We start from the raw sequence: 21006 nt of genomic DNA, 5'->3' as shown, positions 1-21006 counted from the left end.
AGAGAGGCAGCGCGAGGGAGGCAGCGCGAGGGAGGCAGCGCGAGGGAGGCAGCGCGAGGGAGGCAGCGCGAGGGAGGCAGCGCGAGGGAGGCAGCGCGAGGGAGGCAGCGCGAGGGAGGCAGCGCGAGGGAGGCAGCGCGAGGGAGGCAGCGCGAGGGAGAAGGCATGCCACCTTTGTGAGCTTCTCCAGGCCAGTTGCTGTACCCAGCAACTGGCCCCCACTGGTTCCGACCCCCAATCTGGCGGGAAGACTAGCCGGAAACCCTATGTAAGGACAGGGGATGTGCCAGCCTCTGCCAACCCCACCCCTCGCCACCTTGAAGATGGGAGGCCCTGCCCAATCAGAACTAGGCTACTGCCCCCCTCCCACAGGAGAGTGGCAGGATAGGGGGGTGTGTACCCACCCCAGGGCAGGGACCGATTGGTCCCTGCCCTTTACCTACCTGTAACGCCCCTAAATCTAGTATTTAGGGGGCACCATGAACCTTCCCTCCTCAGATTCCAAAAAAGCAAAGAAGAAGAAAGACCTGCAGTGCAGCTGCTAAGAAGAGGAAGACACCAACTGCTTTTGCCCCAGCCCTACCGGCCTGTCGACCCTCGAACCTGCTCCTGCTAAATCCCGGCACCTCCTATGGCCAGCAACCTCACAAACCACGGAGGACCTGGCTACCTTGCGACTGAGCATCTGGGACTCCCATGATCAGTGGCTCTGCTCAAAGCAAATTTCTAACCCATGGCATCAGCCTGGAACCGCAAACCCTGCACCCGCCAAGCCTGGCCTGTGCCGCAGTGGACAAAGACCCTCGAGGACGTCCCCCCGGCGACTGACCCCGAATCCATCACCCAAGGACCCACCTCGATGCTCCGGACGCCTGCAGCCTCAGAACCAGGGACCCTGCCCAACCGCAATCAACAGAAGGTAAGATTTCCCGACATCAAAAGGCACTCCTGCACCCAGCGCCCTGCGGCCTCCTGTGCCCGACTCCTGGGTACCTATCTAACCTCCAACTACCCAACTTACCTCTCGAATGGTTCTAAACTTTAAAATATTCACCTAAAATCAACCGAGTAACGAAAACGGAAATACTCGCCTGCTATTAAGAGAGATCCCAGTACTGGATCTTGGTGCCCAGCACTGACCCTGAAAAGTACTTACAACCGTACTTACCACTAACTCAATTTTCTCCCATAGGAAACCATTGACTGTTTTTCTGTGAAATTTTTTTAAGTGTCGATTTTTGCAAACTACAAATATTCTTTAAAAAAATCCTACCAACTGTGAAAACGTAATTACTTGCCTGTTTTAGATAGGTGCCCCAGTGTTGAGCCTAGGAGCCCAGCACTGGATTACAAATGTAACGAGAACATACATTACCCGCAACTTGAAATTTCTTTTAAGTGTCGATTTTGCAAACTTATAAATATTCCTTAAAAATCGCCTGTATAACTTAAACGCAGTTTCTCAACTGCTTACAGGTGGTACACTAGTGCTGGATCCAGGATCCAACACCGACCTAGAAAAAGTACTCATAACCCCACTTTGTCACATTTTTATTGACATTTTCAGATTATATACTGTACATTATACAGATCTATCAAGTAAGTATGCCATATAGCACAGTATGCTTTATCACATATTGTGAGAAAGTGGCTCTGTATATACTGTTCCCTAATAGGTACAGGGTGTACATAGTCCACAGTCCCCCAGAGGCTGATAGAGGTCAAAGTTAGGTATGACCTTACTCTCAAAAGTGGTAGCTTGGTCGAGCAGTAAGGCAGTACCAGAGGACAGTGTAAAGCATTTATTGTACACACCCAGTCAGCAAATGGTTTCACACACTCAATAACTGAACTCTAGGCCAATGGTTTATATATATATATAAAATATATGCTTGTTTTATTTTTAGAACCACAAAGGGGGTAAAAATATACTTTCTCAAAATGAGAGGTTGAATATAAATACTTTTGTCTTAAGCAATAAATGTGTAAACAGTCACAGTTGGTTGCAATAAACAATCATATTTCCTAAACATAACAATGCATTGAGCTCAATGGTAAATTCAGGTTATTTGTAACAAATTACTTTTCAGATTACTTTTGGAATTCCAGGTCTGGCTCCTAGAACCAGCCTTGGGTCAGTATTCAGAATCAAGTGATGAGTCGACTTAATAACTGTAATGATTTTTAAATAATATTTAGCTATTTCAAAAGTTAGCACTTAGAAAATATTTCAAAGAAAACATTCAATGGATCTCTATGGCAAGAAATTCAAATTGCAGGTAGAGTACTTTATCGTTACTTTAGTAATCCAGGACTGGGTACCTAGACCCAGGACTGGGGTCCTTATCAAAAACAGGTAAGTAATTTCGTTTGCAGAAATGGTACGATTTTAAAAGAATATTTCAAATTTGCAAAAATAGACACTTAGAAGAAATTTCACAGAAAAGCAGACAATGGTTCCCTATGGGAGAAAAATGAGTTAGAGGTAAGTATAGTTGTGAACACTTTTCAGGGTCTGGGCTGGGCACCAAGATCCAGCACTGGGAGCTCACCTAGGAGCAGGTGAGTAAATTCGTTTGTCACTTGGCTGATTTTTAGTGAATTTTTGCAGTTTTGAAAAGTTCACACTTAGAAGATTTTTGAAGAAAAAGCCAGTCAATGTTACCCTATGAGGAAAATGAAGTTAGCGGTTTAAGGGTAAGTACTCGACTGGCAGAGTTGAAATTCCGGGTATGGACTCAGGGGTCCCCCAGAGTCAGGTAGGTACAGTTGGTTCACCCTCAGCGGTTTCAGGACGGCTGGGTGCAGAGAGAGTTAGTCCCAATGTTAACCTATGAGGGATAGGGGGGGGCCTTGGTTGGTGGCTGCTGTCTGGCAAGCCACGCAGCTGTGGGAGCTGGGCTCCTGGTCACTTACTCAGGGCAAGTGGGGAAGTAGGTTAGTGTAGAGAGGGCACTGCCAGGGCCACTCGGGCGGCTGGGTGCAGGGTGCTTGAGCCTTCGGGCGCTCAATGGAAATCAATGGGAATGTTCCGGTTTGGAAAAAGGCTGCAGGCTCGGGGACGAGGATGTTTCAGGTGCCACCACCACTTCTGAGAGGTAAGTTGGGTAGTTGTAGGTTAGGTGGGTACCCCGGGATTGGGCACAAGGGGCCGCCGGGTGCAGGGGTGCCTTTTGACGTCGGGAATCTTACCCTCTAGTTGATCGCGGTTGGGGTGGCACTTGGTTCTGAGGCTACAGGCTTCTTCCGGGACGTCGAGGGGGGTCCTTGGGTGCCGGACTCTGGGTCAGTCGCCGTGGGGTCGTCCTCAGGGTCTTTGTCCACTCCGGCACTGGCCAGGCTTGGCTGGTGCAGAGTGCGTTGGGTCCGCGGTCCCGGGCTGCTGCCAGGGGTTAAAAATAGGTTTGAGTAGAGCCTCTACTCATGGGAGTCCCAGGGGCTTAGAGCCAAAAGGTAGCCAGGTCCTCCGGGGTTGTTGAGGTTACTGGCCACGAGAGATGCCGCGCTGGTGCAGGTTCGAGAGTCGACAGGCCGGTAGGGCTGGGGCCTAAGCAGTTGGTGTCTTCTTCTCTTTTTAGCAGCTGCAGGGCAGGTCTTTGTTCTTCATGTTCTTCTTGTAATTTTCTATCTGGAATCTAAGGAAGGAAGGTTCAGGGTGCCCCTAAATACTAGATTTAGGGGCATTACAGGTAGGTGAAGGCCAGGGACCAATGGGCCCTTGTCCTGGGGTGGGTACACCCCCTATCCTGCCTCTCTCCTGTGGGAGGGGGGCAGTAGCCTAATCCTGATAGGGTAGGGCCTCCCATCTTCAAGATGGCGAGAGCCCGGAGATGTGCTTCACCTCACCTCCCCCACCTGAGGGGTGGGGTGGGCAGGCTGGCACATCCCCTGTCCTTGTATGGGGTTTCCGGCCAAGCTTCCCGCCAGAGTGGGGGGTTGCAGTGGCCTGGGGAAACTCCAAATGGCGGCCTGCCTTTGAAGCTTCCCTTTGCTCATCCTGGGGGAGGAGATTTCTCACCTCACCCAGGATGTGCATTGTTGCAGGCCCGGGAGAGCAGGGGCTCTCCCACCCAGGGGTCCAGCAACGAGTCTGCTGTGTGGCAGCCTGGGCAGCCTCAGAGCAGACGTGGATTGTAAGTTAGCTGTAAGGGGGCATCTCTAAGATGCCCTCTGGGGTGCTTAGTACATTAAATCCTACACTGGCATCAGTGTGGGTTCAATGTGCTGAGAAGTTTGATACCAAACTTCCCAGGCTTCAGTGGTGCCAATATGGTGCTGTGGGGCTCGTGTTTGACAAGCTCTCAGCACCATGTACTCTTAAATGACAGCACTGCACTTACAGTGCCCAGGAATGGACCCGGGTACTGTAGGGGCACAGGGCTCCTGTGCCCACACCATAGGCGTAATGCACCCAGCTAGAGGGGTGGCTGACATATGCCTTGGCAGTGTAGGTGATGGGCATGGTACACAGTGATGTGTACCATGTCGACTCTTTGTTTTGTCCTGCACCCAGACACTCAGCCTGCAAGGGCAGTGTGTGTAAGGGTACAGGGCCTCTGAGGGTGGCACAATGAGTGCTGCAGCCCTTAGAGGCCTTCCCTGGCCACAAGGCCCTGGGTACCTAGGGTACCATTTACTAGGGGCTGACATGTGGCTAGGGTTTGCCAATTTGGAGTTTGTGTGGTTTAAGGAAGGAACATAGGCCCTGGGCACCTGATGGCAGGAACCCAGGGTACACTCAATCGAAGTACATTCAGCAATTTAGCAAAAAGTGGGGGCATACCATGCAAGAAAGATGGCACTTTCTCACACCCACCCCACGCCTCAGGTGGGGGGAGGCGAGGTGAAGCACATCCCCGGGCTCTCGCCATCTTGAAGATGGGGAGCCCTGCCCAATCAGGATTAGGCTACTGCCCCCCACCCACAGGAGAGGAGAGGCAGGATCGGGGGTGCACCCACCCCAGGACAGGGACCCGTTGGTCCCTGCCCTTCACCTACCTGCAACGCCCCTAAATCTAGTATTTAGGGGCACCCTGAACCATCCACCCCCCCGATTCCAGATTCCAAAAATCCGAAGAAGAGCTAGAAGAAAGAAGACCTGCCCTGCAGCTGCTAAGAGGAAGACACTAACTGCTTTGGCCCCAGGCCTACCGGCCTGTCGACCCTCGAACCTGCTCCTGCTCCAACCCGGCATCTCCTGTGGCCAGCAACCTCACAAACACCGGAGGACCTGGCTACCTTTTGACTTTAAACCCCCGAGACTCCCATGAGTAGAGGCTCTACTCAAAATCTACTTCTAATCCCTGGCAGCAGCCCGGAACCACGAACCCAGCACACACTGCACCAGCCAAGCCTGGCCTGTGCCGGAGTGAACAAAGACCACGAGGACGACCCCACGGCGACTGTGACCCAGAGTCTGGCACCAAAGGACCTCCCTCAACACTCCTGAAGAAGCCTGCAGCCTCAGAACAAGGTGCCCCCCCCCCCCCCCCCCCAACCGCGATCATAGGGTAAGATTTCCCAACACCAAAAGGCACCCCTGCACCCGGCGCCCTGCGACCCCCTGTGCCCAATTCAGTGGTACCTACCTATCCTCCAACTACCCAACTTACCTCTCGAAGTGGTGGTGGCCCCTGAAGAATCTTCGTCTGAGCTTGCAGTCTTTCTAAACCGGAGATTTCCCATTGAAATCAATTGAGCGCCCGAAGGCTCAAAAGCACCCTGCACTCAGCCGCCCGAGTGGCTGTAGCAGTGCAACCTCTACACCCATCTACTTCCCCACTTGCCCTGAGTAAGTGACCAGGAGCCCAGCTCCCACAGCCGCGTGGCCTGCTAGTCAGCCACCAACCAAGGCCCCCCTACATCTCATAGGATAACATTGGGCCTAACTCTCTGCACCACTTTCTCACACCTTAGGGTACTTCTCTGGTCACAGGACCCTGGGTACCATTTACCAGGGGCTGACATGCGGTCAGAGATGCCAATTGGGTTTAGGCCTCAAGGCAGTTTTAGGGAAGGAACACAGGTCCTGGGCACCAGATTGGCAGGAGCCCATGGCTCAGTCAAAGTACATCAGCAATTCAGCAACAAGTGGGGGCATGCCATGCAAGAAAGATGGCACTTTCTCACAGCCATCCTTCACATAGTTTTCCTGTATGTGTTCATAATTTCTATTAGTCTTTTCCAGAGCCTAGGAATCTGATCTGAAAAGTGCCTCCATCCAAGGAATTCTCAGGGTCCCAGGAAAGGACATAAAAGCCTGGATAAACCATTTTGTTGGTCACCTGGATAATATCTGAGGACTTGGAAGATAGACGCGGTGCTTAAATCTACTAGGAAAACAGCAATTAAGCAGTGCTGAATGCACTAGAGATGGCACCATAGACTGTAGGTGGGTTCCTCTGAACTTGAGCCAATGCTACAAGCCTGTGGGGGAGCAGAAACTGGTGTAGCCCGAGTAGTGCCAGAATTAAACCTGCAGGCAGGGGCCTACCCTGAAGGAGTAGCTAAGGTAGAGAGGCAGTCTTTAAAATGTCCCAACATGGTGTGCCAAAGTTATATCTAACTTTAACCTCTGGGGACGGTGGATTCTGTACCTATTTGGGAACAGTATATACAGAGACACTTTCTCACACCTTAGGGTACCATTTACCAGGGGCTGACATGTGGCCAGAGAAGAAATTGACTTTTGCAGATAATAGTTTTGTTGCAATAGGCAACACAATAATACATTGAGCGCAATGGGAATTTTAAGTTATGTGCACTTGATTACTCTCAAGATTACTTTTCTAACTCCAGGACTGGATCCTAGATTAAGTCCTGGGACAGTTCTTGGAAACGAGTAAATTAGTTTTGGTTACTGTGGTGATTTTTAAGCAATATTTTGCCATTTTAAAAGTTAACACAACTTTTGCTAATCAAATTACCAATGTTATCCTATAGAAGGAAATTCACTTAGCAGGTAAGTGGGGTTATGGTTACTTTGTCTAGGTCAGTGTTGGATCCTAGCACTAGTGTACCACCTGTAAGCAGTTGAGAATCTGCGTTTAAGTTAAACAGGCGATTTTTAAGGAATATTTATAAGTTTGCAAAATCGACAGAAGAAATTTAATAGAAAAACATTCAATGGTTTCCTATGGGAGAAAATTTACGTTACGGGTAAAGTATGTTCATGTTACTTTTGTAATCCAGTACTGGGCTCCTAGACTCAGTACTGGGACCTCTATCTAAAACAGGTAAGTTAAGTTTTCACAGTGGGTACCATTTTTAAAGAATCTTTGTGGTTTGCAAAAATCGACAATCGGAACAAATTTCACAGAAAAACAGGCAATGGTTACCTATGGGAGAAAATTGAGTTAGTGGTAAGTATAGTTCTAAGAACTTTTCAGGGTCAGTGCTGGGCACCAAGATCCAGCCCTGGGATCTCTCCTAATAGCAGGTGAGTATTTCAGTTTGTGTTACTCGGTTGATTTTAGGTGAATAGTTTTAGAAAGTCCACATTTAGAAGAAATTTCAGAAGAAACCAGTCATGGTTACCCTATGGAAGAAAAGTGAGTTAACGGCTTTTGTGCAAGTACTCAATTGGCAGAGTTAAGGTTTTGGGCATAGACTCAGGGGTCTCCCAGGGTCAGGTAACTACAGTTGTTACACCCTCAGCGGCACAGGGGCAGCCGGGTGCAGTGCGAGTTAAGCCTAATGTTATCCTATGGGAGGAAGGGTGGCCTTAGTTGGTGGCTGCTGACTAGCAGGCCACAGGGCTGTGGGAGCTGAGCTCCTGGTCACTTGCTCAGGGCAAATGGGGAAGTTGGTAGGAGTAGAAGTCATACTGCCAGGGCCATTCGGGCGGCTGGGTGCTCAATGGATTTCAAATGGGAAAGCTCAAGGACTAACAAAGGCTGCAAGCTCGGGGACGAAGATTCTTCAGGTGCCACCACCACTTCGAGAGGTAAGTTGGGTAGTTAGAGGATAGGTAGGTACCCAGGAGTCAGGCACAGGGGGCCTCACGGCATCGGGTGCAGAAGTGCCTTTTGAAGTTGGGAAGTCTTACCCTCTGTTGATCGTGGTGGGGGAGGGGGGTCCCTGGTTCTGAGACTGCAGGCATCAGGAGCGTCGAGGTGGGTCTTGGGGTGCCGGATTCAGGGTCACAGTCACCGAGGGGACATCCTCGGGGTCTTTGCACTTGCCAAGCCTAGCCTGTGCTGGAGTGGACAGAGTGTGCAGGGTTCGCGATTCCGGGCTGATGCCAGGTGTTAGAAGAACAAGTTACTTACCTTCGGTAACTATGTATCTGTAAGAAACATTAGTTAGATTCCTCACCTTAGAATATCCCCAGGCGTCAGGCTGGATCCGGAAAGTTTTTGTAGCAATACCCCTTGCGCGTCGGTAGGCGTAGTCTGCGGCTCCGCGTCCGTCGTAGTGCGCCAGAATGACGGAGTACTTAGACGCCACACTCGCGCGCTGTCAGTTCTTATACATACCTTTCCGCGCCAGGGACACCGAGCCATGCAAGAGCGACACTTGTGCCAAGAAATCTAGGGCCCTGAAAGGGAGAACCTTAACCCTAGATGTCGGTTCGCAGAACGGGGAGGCTGGGTGGGTCAGTGAGGAATCTAACTAACTAATGTTTTACAGATACATCGTTACCGAAGGTAAGTAACTTGTTCATCTGAAAGAAACACGTTAGTTAGATTCCTCACCTTAGAATAGATACCCCAGCAATACCAACCCCAGAGGTGGGCCTGCGAACCGAGATCACACCAGAAAGTCCTGGAGAACAGAACGGTCAAAGTGGCCATCTCTCCGGACTTGGCTGTCCAGGCAATAGTGCTTGGCGAACGTGTGCAGTGAAGCCCACGTCGCCGCCTGACAGATGTCCTGCAAGGGGACTCCCCGTCCCAGGGTAGTTGTTGCTGCTGTGGCCCGGGTGGAATGGGCTCGCAGGCCAACAGGAGGGACCTTTTTCGCCAAGGAATAGCAGAGTTTAATACACAACACGACCCATCGTGAGATGGTGCGCTTGTGCACAGCTTTCACCTTCTTCGCACCTACACATCCAACAAAAAGTTGGTCGTCCACCCGGAACGGTTTTGTGCGGTCCGAATAAAATGACGGAGCACGTTTTGGGTCCAGACGGTGGAGCCTCTCCATCTTTTGAAGGATGCGGAGGCGCAAAGAAGGTGCGCAGCGTGACAGATTGCCTGATGTGAAAGGGAGTCACGACTTTAGGAAGAAAAGAGGGACATGTCCGGAGGACAACCTTATCCGGATGAACCGAAAGGAAGGGAGGCTTAGCTGACAGAGCGTGGAGCTCACTCACCCGCCTAGCGGAGGTGATAGCCACCAGGAAGGCAGTTTTCAGAGTCAGTAGACGAATGGGACAGTTGTGAAGGGGCTCAAAGGGAGCGCACATCAGAAAAGTGATAACAAGGTTCAAGTCCCACTGAGGCATTACGAATGGAACAGGAGGGAACACATGAGTAATGCCCTTGAGAAAACGTGAGACAACATGGGACTTGAAAAGAGAAGGCGGATCAGGAAGCCTTAATAAAGCAGAGATTGCAGCAAGATAGCCCTTCAAGGTGCCCAGAGCAGAGCCCTGCTGGGCGAAAGAAAGAAGAACCTCAGAAAGAGGGGCAGAAAGGGGATCCACAGCCTTTGCTGTGCACCAGGCCACAAATTTGTTCCACCGGCAGGCGTATACCGTCTTTGTGGAGGGACGCCTGGCTGCCAAAATGACATCACAGACTTCAGGAGGCAAGTCAAATGGCATCAACTGTCGCGGCTCAATCTCCACGCATGGAGGTGGAGGCTGGACAGGTTCGGGTGGAGGACAGTCACCTGCTACTGCGACAGAAGGTCCTCCTGAAGAGGCAGTCGGATCGGGGGATCGATGGACATACTGAGTAGTGCGGTATACCAGTACCTTCGTGCCCAGTCCGGAGCCACCAAGATGACAGACCGCAACTCCACTCGCGACGAAAAGAGTCTCCGAGCGAGTGCCACCTTGGAAATGCCAACGCGCAGAACGGCTGACATTGCGCATTCTCTTCGGTGGCAAATAGATCTTAACAAGGCTCTCCCAACTGCAGAAAGAGACCTTGCGCCACATCCGAGTTCAGACGCCATTCGTGATCCATCATGCACCGGCGGCTGAGTTAGTCTGCTCTGGCGTTCAGAGAGCCCGCCAGATGTTGAACCACCAGGGTGATGCCCTGATGTTCCAGCCATGTCCAGAGGCACAGAGCCTCCTGGCAAAGGGTCCACGGCCCCATCCCGCCCTGTTTGTTGCAATACCACATGGCGTGGTGTTGTCTGAACACCTGCACGACACTTCCCCGGACAGATGAAAAGGAGCTTCTGGGAGGGACTCAGGTGAGACTTCGGCACATTGATGGAGAACCCCAGCGAGTGCAGGAGGTCGGCTGTAGTCTGGAGGTGGGAGACGACTTGCTGGGGCGAGCCCGCCTTCAACAGCCAGTCGTCGAGATAGGGGAAGACTGGAACCCCTGATCGGCGCAGATGTGCTGCGACCACCGCCATCACTTACGTGAACACCCGAGGGGCACGGGTGAGGCCGAAGGGGAGCACGGTTAACTGAAAGTGCTCCTGACCCACCGCGAACCGCAGGTAACGCCGGTGGGCCGGCAGGACGGGGATGTGGAAATAAACGACTGCAAGTCCAAAGCTACCATCCAGTCCCCAGGGTCTAGGGCAGCCAGAACCTGAGCATCTTGAACCGGTCCTCCCGGAGGAAGGCATTGACGCTCCTGAGGTCCAAGATCGGGCGTAGGCCCCCCTTTGCCCTTCTTGGGAACCAGAAAGTAGTCGGAACCACCACGACCTACTTCCAGACCAGGAACGCGCTAGACGGCCTCTTTGGCCAAGAGGGCCGAAACTTCCTCGCGTAGAAGATGCAAATGATCCCCTGACAGACGGCGGTTCAGCAGGGGCATGGCTGGAGGGGTCATCTCGAAGGGGAGGGAGTAGCCCCTTCAGACGATTTGCAGCACCCACTTGTCCGACGTGATGGAGCGCCAGTGGAGCAGGTGATGGTGAATCCTGCCGCCCACTGGCATTGAACGGGCCTGAAAGCTCGGACTAGGAAGGCTTTGAGGCGGATGCTGCCGGGGTGGATGTGGACTGACCGGCACGTTGACCTCCAGTACTGCCTCGGCAGAATCCACATCCAGGTTGGTTCTGCGGCCGGTGGCTGGGCAGACGTGAGGAGGCGCCCCTTCCTTGGACACGAAAGGCGGTAGTTTGCGGCCGCGGGGCCGAAAGGCCCAAGGACTTGGCTGTGGCCCAGGAGTCCTTGAAACGAGCCAGCGCACGGTCCGCCTTCTCACCAAAAAGTCGAGTGCCATCAAAGGACATGTCCATGATGGAACTCTGGACATCCCCCGAAAATGACGTGGACCAGGCGTGACGCCGAAGCGCCACCGTGGTGGAAATCGCCCGATCCAGCAAGTCCGTGGTGTCAAGTCCACACCGTATAGCGTGCCGTGCTGCATCTCGACCGTCAGCAAGCACTTGGGGGTGAGTCGTGTTCGGCCTCCACCGGACACAAGGGCAGCACGTCCTCCACCGTATCCCACAGAGTGGGAATAACTGTCCAAAAGGCAAGCGGTATTCAAAGACGGCAGCCCCAAACTCAGGGACGAGAACAGTTTCTTGCCAAACTGTTCCAACCTCTTGGATTCCCGATCCGGAGGAGCGGACGGGAAGGAGGATTGGGAGGTTGAGGCCTGGATAACCAGACTCAGGGGTGGGGTGTTGGGAGAGGAAACTGGGGTCGCCTGGAGCAGGGCGGTGGCGCCAGGCAACGTTCTGGTCTACAGGAGGGACTGTGGAGGGCTTGGACCAAGTGCCCTGCAGAACGTCAATGAGGGCCTCATTAAACTGCAGCAGAGGCTCAGTGGAGCTTGCCGACGGTTGAAGCACCTCTGAGGATATTAGTCCTCACGACCACAGCAGGCAACTCGAGCCCCAGGGCTTCGGCCGCCTTGCGCAGCACCACGGAAAAAGATGCACCTTCCTCCGAAGCCACAGTCGGAGGCGAGATGAAGCCAGCGTCCGGCGAAGTGTCCAGACCACTGGCATCCCCCAGTTAGTCTGCCCAGTCCTGTGAAAGTTGACCGTGGAGGGCCATAGGGTCCTCAGACCCCTCCCAGTCGCCCCTGTCATCAGATTCCTGATAAACAGGAGGAACGATCGGAGCCGGACGGTAGATGATACCATCGATCAGCGTTGGTTGCGGTGCCGGGACTGGACAGGGGCTAAACCGGGGAACGGCGGTGTCCGGAGACTGTGCCGGAGGTGGAACCGGTGTCGGCGCCGGCAGAGGAGGCGTCGTGAGGTCGACCGGCGCCGACTGATCCAGGGTTGGATCCCTCAGGGACCTGTGGCGTCTGGATCGAAGCAGTCGACGGCGCCGCCAGCACGCGAGGTCGCCCAGTCGAGCCCGCATGGCCTGAAAGCGCGCCGGCAGGAGTCGACGGCGGAGCCAGGCCCCTCATGGCAGAGAGGAAGGCACTGACCGCCGGAGTCGCGTCAGTCCCAGGGACCGGCAGATATGGGGGCGGGACGGGGGCGGCCCTCGGCCGAGTCGCGCGACCGGTGAGGGGAGTCCGAAGAGCAGTGTCGCCTCTTGGACCGCTTCGACTTACCCGCAGACTTCGAGCCCTACAAGCGAGGATGATGACTGCGGCTCCGCAACCGGTTCTTGGACCTCCTCCTGGACCGTGAGCGGCGCGGAGCCGAGTGCCGAAGCTCGAGAAGCTTACAGGACCGCTCCCGCCTAGCCTTCGAGGTCAAGGCCTGACAGTCGGGGCACGACTCCGCGTCGTGGTCAGCCCCCAGGCAGTAAAGGCACCGGCGATGGTGATCTGTCACCGACATCAGGCGATGACAGGCGTCACAGGCCTTTAATCCAGGCATTCTACCGGCACCAGAGTAGAGTCGACAAAAGACCAAAAAGAGTCAAAAAGTTTAGTCAAAAATTGACTACGGGGTAAGCTCTTCCCGGATCAGCGCTGTCTGGCGCGGAAAAAAGAAGACCTGACGTCAGCGCGCGAGGGCGGCGTCCAAGTACTCAGGCGACGTCATTCCGGCGCATGACGCCGACAACGGACGCGGAGCCGCAGACGCCTACTAGCGACGCGCAAGGGGTATTGCTGACGAATCCAGCCTGACGCCTGGGGATATTCTAAGGTGAGAAATCCAACGTGTTTTTCAGATCCATATCCACTGTAGTACAGCTGAAACATAAGACAAGTAAAAAAGCAGGGAGGGAGGAGATGGGAATCTAATTTTGGGTCATGTGCGCGCACTTACAATACAAACCAAACCTTGTAATAAAACATAATGTAGGTAGACTGTAAGGAGACAAATCATACTTTCACTTTTTAAAACCAAATGATGCCCGACTTGCAGTGCATTCATAGCTACTGTTGTAACATTCTTACCTTCAGGAGTATTTCAGCCAAGGAACCAATCATGTGCAGGGCCCCGTCCTTTTTGCGTGGATCTGACCCTGGCTCGGTGAGAATTTGATAGCAGAAGCCCATGGTCTTCTGAAGTACCTATATTCAAATTATTTAACATTATTACATATTAAATCCACACATTTCTACAAGTCTACAAGCAGATGAAAATTGTTTAGAGAGACTCAACATTTGATGCATTACAACAATCACACAATTTACTGTTAACTGCAAGGGTCCAGTAGGATTATTAACTTAACTGTTCTAATCCACAGGATCTCTGCACTCAACCCCCAAATAAACATACCAACTTATAATAAAGTCAGTTCACCATGACAATCTGCAATACCAGCCACTAAACAGTCGACCAAACTCTCCATTACATGCACAGATAGGTTAGCTCCTGTTGCCTGTGATCGACTTATCAGCATTATGTGGAACACTGGCCTACTGAGAAGAGACTTGTCAAACTGCAGCCTTTACCAGCAACTGACTTTAACCTCGCTGGTGGGTAACAGACCCCTGTCTGTTTAAATTTTAAAAAACAGATACAAAGCATACAACATTTCTAGGGCAGAATGAAACATCTGAGCATGTGGAATGGAAGAGACTGGCATAAAACTGGAAGGTTTGATGAAGATCAGCACTTTAAATGATTACATTAAAAATCGGACAAGAACGACCATGGAGTCCCTCAAGACCAAGTGTCTTGGATGTAAGTATGCAGAATAGTCCATTAACAACTGCAAGCACTTTCAGACGCCTTACACACTACAGGAGTAGCAAAGGTTAAGCTGCATTTACAGATTTAGATGGTGTGGTTGCAAAATGGAAAACAACAATCTTTAAAATATAAAGACTGAGTAATTGCTTCTCATTGAGGTAGCACTCTTACCTCTTTCCTTTTACTACAAGCTGTGAACAACAAAGTCTGGGCAGCAGTTGTAGGAGAAATAAAGTCTTCAAACACATCTATTACAAAATATAATTCAGAGGTTAAGGGTTAAAAATTAGTTTCATTCACATGAACCAATCAGAAGAATCCAGTTACTCGTTTAAATATCAGACAGAAATCTAGTTGTTCCTAGACTGTACTGGTTTATTAAACCTACTCACCAAATTTCATTCGAATATATTCGTATGGGTCTTCCTGCCAGAGTTCCTCATCAGAATCTGTATAGCACATTAGAGGGAAAATAACATCCTGGATAATCCCCTGTAATTAAAACAAACCACCTACAAAAGTTACCCAATGGTTTTTCAAATCCATGCAGTTAAAAAAAATATATATACACACACACAAATCAATGCTAGAAAACAGACATCAGTATAGAATTAAGGAAAATTAAGCGAATCATTTATATTGCCAAGACAGAAGTTAAACGCCTGGCTATGATCAACTGAAGCATAAGAGCCATAACATGAAAATAACAGTTCTACTCCTGAACACACGAGGGCTGTCATTTATAGGTTTGCATTTACTTGAATATGCGGTTTCAGGTTCTTCCAAGAGAGGGCGTGGGACACTCCTTGATTGAGATAGTTAAGGGTTTGTTGCAAGACTCTAGGAGCCAGGTACTGTTTCTCCTTGTACTGGTACAGGATCTTCAATAACACCTGTGAATAAAAAAAAAAAAAAAAAAAAAAAAAGGCATGTGAAGGTAGTTTGTATTAGTGAAAACAATTAACCCTTGTATGGCCAGAAATGATTTAACGAAGAATATAATAAATTGTGAACAGACAAAATTCCCAAAAAAGAATGCACTAATAGCAGGAATTGACAGTAAAGAAAAAGATCATCCTGCTAAATACTACCAGCTACAAACCCATTTGATTCATGACCAACTTCCATGCAGACCATCAGCACTCCGCAAAGAACTTAACAAACCCCGGTTCCAAATTATTGCTGGCAAATCGCCCACTCCCTAATTGGGGTGACATACCAAAAACGTGAAATAAACTTTAATTCTGAATTCAGACTGCAGGAAAACCAAAGCTTTTATTTTGTTAAGCAAATGGTTTTTGGCGCTGTACATTTTCCACATGCCCACCCTCGAAAAGGCATGCTTTGTCTTCTAGTGTGCAACAGCTTGCCCACAGCGCAACAGTGGCAATACAGTAGAGGATGCAGGGGCTGGTGGTTGCAAACCACCTCTAGACGTCATTTTCTGAATTTGCCTCCAAACTATAGTGCACCCATGGACTTTGTTGTATAATTATCCATCATCCTTTGAAGTGACTTGTGCACTGCCATTCCAAAGAGGATCTCTCCCATGAAAGGAATGATCACTGCTGTTTGCACAGTCTGCTTCACCTCTGGATAAACTAAGCCAGGCATAACTCATTTGAACGGTTCGGGTGCAGAGTAGTCGGCTGACAGTCCAGCATGGATTTTAAGCAGACTTCTAGAAATGTCTTACCCTACTGGATGACTGCTGTATATCTCTTCCAATACTATTCGGCGAGGTGTAGCAGGAGGCTCCATCTTCTCCTTCTGCTGGTAGGCATACAGATTTAGGAGGACGTCCATTAAACAGCAGCAAACAGTTCCCATTTACCTGCCCACCATATCCACCTGCGCACACACTCCATCAGATGGTGGGCCACTTATGCTGGGGAATGTAATAGTTTAAGAGGTGGACACAATGATAGTGGGCAGCAGCTGAACCCCTGATGTAAGCAGGGTGTTGCATTTCTCCACATGTGGATGACTGCTTTTGCCAGATCTCTGAAGGCGCCCCTTGCCTAGTCCAGCACACTCGGGGAGCATTAGATAAGACCTAGTTCTTCTGTTGAAAAAGCAGCAGTGTTTATCAGGAATAAGATTCCCCTTACCCCTCTTCCAACTTTACTCCTTGAGGAGTCTAGAACTTCCTCTGATTTATCAGCATAGTTTTACAGCCAGTCTTCCATGGTATTGACCTTGAACAACCCCTGCAGGAAGAAGCTTTCTTTGAAATCCTTGTTGTAGGTTTCCTCCTACACTAGCTCAGGTGTCAGCAGTAGGTTCAGCTCGGGTTCTTCGATATAGACCGCTTACCTCCCCACCTCACCTCGCCCCTCCCTTCGAGAAGTGAAATGGGGCCTTATACACCTTTTGAGTCAAACTTTCTTTTAGGCCTCCATCTCAGCCAGAGACATCTCTTTCAACATCGTGCATTTGGTTTAATGTAGACTGTCAAAGAATTCTTTTTCAGCAATGAAGTCTCCCCATCATGGGCCACATCGCCTTTCGGCATAAAGGCCAGTTCCTGAAGAATCTTTGGGGTTTACATCCTAGGTACTCTGGGCTTGTGTTTCCCCACCACAGATATGGTCTTAGGTGTTGCTAAAGGTGTGTTTAAGTGCCTGGGTCATGACCTAGTGTTTTCTCTGCCCTTGAGGATCTTCTGGCTGTAACAGAGCCAGCCCCTAGTATGTGGGTTTTGGGGAGACAAGTTGCAGACTTGAGGACTATCATTCTGCACAAATGTTTGGTGGCATTTAGGGTATAATCTGAATGCCTGTATGTCGTACGTCAAGTGCATTCTCCAAGCTACAGTCGATTACAGAGAAGACCTCTGGGTTATCATAAACTGGTGATTTTCTTTTGGTTGATTTTTTTTTTGCAGTCTGTGTCCAATTATTTTCTTCAGTTTCCTTTAGTGCTTCGAATTTTCTACACAAAAAGGCTCTGGCACTCAATGCTTAATACAACCCCTCCCCCAATAAATATCCAGACCCAACCACTAGATGGCAGAATGCATACTATGTGAATCTAGAACTGTTCACGATGCAAACTATGTATTGGCCTAGGACAGGGTTTAATTTCATTTCACTTTAAAGGTCTACATATAAAACTCAGCAGAGTAGGTTTTTAAGAGCTTGAAGAAACTGTATGAAGTGCCAAAAGTGGTATGGGACTATAAAACAGATGTTCCAGTAGTTTCCTGAATTTCCTCTATCACGATTCCCATGTAAGATATTGAGGGAGGCGTGCGGGGATTTTAGTGAGCTGCCTTTACTTGTGGGATTTTACGCTCAAAAAGTCTCAGCAAGCAAGTGTGAAATGTTTTAGCTGCCTGAAATTCAGTGTCTCGAAGGCACTATTAAAACATTCACACAGCTGGGCCTCTACTGAAGTAAAGCGACTTGCATGAAACACTACTAATTGACCCTTTGCACTGGTGGGGGCCTTTGACTTCAGTCAAGCAGAGATGTGACCAGGTCTTGAGGAAGGTTTGCTTCATTATGTGGAGCTCCTCCAAATTTGGGTATGGGAAAAGGTGGATGTAGGAAACTAGCTCTTTATATAGTGGACCAAAACAAGGTTAACTGTATAAAGAGTCCAGGCAAGCCAGAATTGGTTTACAGGGACACAAATATCCCAAATACTCTTTTGTGGTAGTGTGGGCGAACAGTTAGGTGTATCAGATGGTAGTGCTAAGCATTTTTTGACACAGGCAATGGGGATTCTTTGAGCAAAGAGGGGGCTGGCATGACACCGAAGATTGGAGGAAGACGGACAGCTGAGGTAAGTTAGGATTTAGGGGGACTTGGGGGCGCCAAGGCCCAGGGGCTTCGGGTGCAGGGGTGCCTTTCGACGGTCTTCTTACCGGAGCCAGTCGCGGTCATGGGGGAGCCTCTGGATTCACACTGCAGGCGTCGTTGTGGAGGTCAGGAGCAGTCAGCCAACATTGGACGCAAGGTCAGGATCGCTGGGGAAGACTTCACTGCACAGATTTGCCACTCAGACTCTGGCGTGGGCGTCGGGTGCAGGTCTAGGTCAGGAGGAGCCACCTAAATACTACATTTAGGAGGCATTTTAGGCAAGTAGAAGGTAGGGCGACTTACCTGAGGTGACTATACCCTCCATTATGCCACCCTCCAGTGGGAAGGGGCATAGACCTAGACCTGACTGGAGCAGCCCCCCCCCCCCCCCCCTTTGGCGAGGACTGAAAGCGGTGCTTCGCCTCTCCCCACCTTAGGGGTGGAGTGGACAGAGATAAGCACACCTATTCTTAAGCTTTCCTGCAGATTTTCCTGCCCAAAGTGGGGGTGAAAACTGGGGGCTGCCATCTGCTGCTAGCAGCAGAGGCTAGGGTTCGCATTACTAAGACGGCAGGCCTTTAAAGCTTCCCACCTCAAGCACTGGCCCATCCTGGGAGTGTAGGTATGACACCTCTACCCAGGTTGTGCATGGTTTCTGGTCCCAGAGAGCAAAGACTATCTACCCAGGGGTCCAGAAACAAGCCAGGTTGTGGCAGACTACAGCAGGTCAGAGACCACACAGGGTTGGAAAGATTCCAGGGAGCATCTCGGAGGTGCCCTCCGAGTACATGGTACAATAAATAAATCCCACACTGGCATCAGTGTGGATTTACTAAAAGGAGTAGTTTGGTACCAAACACTCCTGTGTTCAGTGAAGCAATCATGGAGCTGTGGAACTAGAGTTGTCGAGTTTCCAGCCCATGTACTCTCTATGGCTGCAATGGCACTTACAATATTAGGAAATGGACCACAGTATTACTGGCATATTTCCCCATGCAGATATGCCCTCGCCTGTGGTATATTGTACCCTGCCTTAGGGCTGGGAGGCCTACTAGAGGGATGACTTCCTATGCCTTCAGGTAGTGTTAGCTGGCATGGCACCCAGGTAGGGTGCCATGTCAACTTTGTTTTCTCCCTCCCCAGGGTATGCCAACTGCAGGGGCATTGGCATAGTCCCAGTGGTGTGGGGGGGGGGGGGGGGGGGGGGGGGGGAGGGGGAGGGTGCACAAAGGACCCTCTTCAGCTCCCATGCCCTAGGTACCATACTAGGGACTTACGGGGGTACCAACTGGGGGGATTTTTTAGAAAAGAAACACAGGGGACCAGGTTGGCAGGGACCTTGTGCTCCACAACTGAAACTACATCAAAACCATGAAAAAAGTGAGAGGCTAACCATGCAAAAGAGGCACCCTCAATATTAGTATTTCTAATTATCTGGTAGCCTCAAGATTAGCCTTTTCCCAGCCTTTGACTGGAAATGCCTTGACAAGCATGGGAGCAGAATACCCATATTTAAAAAACCTTTACAGAAAGGATACACTTTATGTACAGTGCAGTGGATCTCCTCGACATTGAGCACAAGGCACAGCAGCAATATGTGCCAACTGCCAACTTGTTAAAGACAAGAAAATGCTGCAATGGACTAAACACATAGATGGCTCAAACAAGGAGATCATCCCCCTTGGATCCAAAATAACTATCAAAATCAGCTCACAATACTCTGTTCCACGACAAATTATCTACACTATAGTGTAGGAATAGGCCTTTCCCAGAAAATTAAACTACATGCGGTTTTGATGCAATGCAACAAAACGTCATTTTTCAATGAAGCACAACTACCGTCTGCACATTGTTGACTGATTTTATGGGTTTCTTTACGAGATTGCTTGAAAATGGCCAGTAAGGGATTAGAAAAAGCAGGACTCTAGGGAGGAGAGCGTGATGGGGGTACGTATACAAGCACACAAGGAGTGTAACTTGCAACATGAGTTGCACAAACCGATGAAGGAGAGATCTGGTCAGTCACTCAAGTCTAAACTCCTAAAATATTGAAACAAAATATAAGCTAAACGTTCTAGAATGACTTTCGCAATTTAACTGGTATGGTAGAAAGGACATTCCCAATTAAATAGCTTTGGAAATTACAATGCAAGATAAGGTGGGGTGGGGGGGGGGGGGGGTGAGAGGAGGCTTCTAAAATTGGGTGTATTCCTTACCTGCTGAACACCAACAGCAAACACTTTAAGGAACACCTCTGCAAAATCATTGTACTCCTTGGAGACGTTGCCTGGGCTTCCATAACTGTGACAGAAATACCAAAATTCAGTGTGACCCATTTGCTAAGCACAGAATCTGAACTTTTCTGGCTTTGAACTGCACAGAGAAAACGGATATTTAGTTACCGCTCAAAAAGTCGTGCCAAGATGTGCAATGCCCACTTTTTACATTTCCACCATGGCAGCTCTGGTCTTTCCTCTTCATCAACTTGAAGGGTTTCCTAGAAGAAATACAAATTTAAAAAGTAGTGTAAAGACTTGGGTATCACTTGACTTAAAAAAAAAAAAAGTGTATTGCCAGCCAGGTACTGTTTTTGCACTCACAACTTTGTTGTGAATTCTGATACTCGGGATAGAAACTGTTACAAATTCAGCTCCCACTTTATCCCACACATACATGTTCACCACGTGAATCTCCTATACACCCACCTCACGTCGCACATCATTTGCTAGTGGCGAGTGTGTGGGGATAATTTGTACTACTGTTTGTTATGGCACCATCTGAAATTACTGGTAGCATTTCACAAAGATTAAAATAAGAATTAATCAAGCCTACATGTTGGACTCCTCAATACACATCACCCGTCTAAACAGACATCAGGTAATTGCAATAGTGTCTTCACTAAATACCAGTGTTGGGCACATACCCATGCCACCATTCTCTAGTGAAATGTGTGAAGCCTACCAGAAATAAGCAGCCTTAAACTTTGCAGCAAAGA

General features: G+C 49.8%; 1 protein-coding gene across 1 annotated transcript in view; it reads right to left on the bottom strand.

Moving 5' to 3' along the window:
- IPO7 (importin 7) overlaps window positions 1-21006 on the bottom strand; it is a 275583-nt gene that overhangs the window by 208283 nt on the left and 46294 nt on the right. Inside the window, exons 7-12 of the mRNA XM_085648158.1 lie at window positions 20414-20508; window positions 20228-20312; window positions 14964-15098; window positions 14598-14697; window positions 14377-14453; window positions 13464-13580 (exon numbers count right to left, since the gene is read on the bottom strand). Of these exons, the coding sequence (XP_085504284.1) occupies window positions 13464-13580; window positions 14377-14453; window positions 14598-14697; window positions 14964-15098; window positions 20228-20312; window positions 20414-20508 (609 nt within the window). The remainder of the gene's footprint in view (window positions 1-13463; window positions 13581-14376; window positions 14454-14597; window positions 14698-14963; window positions 15099-20227; window positions 20313-20413; window positions 20509-21006) is intronic.

The sequence above is a fragment of the Triturus cristatus genome, chromosome 3_2 (assembly GCF_964204655.1).
Source record: "Triturus cristatus chromosome 3_2, aTriCri1.1, whole genome shotgun sequence".
Classification (NCBI taxonomy): domain Eukaryota; kingdom Metazoa; phylum Chordata; class Amphibia; order Caudata; family Salamandridae; genus Triturus; species Triturus cristatus.
Note: the sequence above shows the minus strand (reverse complement) of the source record. Positions and strands in the feature narration are given on the sequence as shown.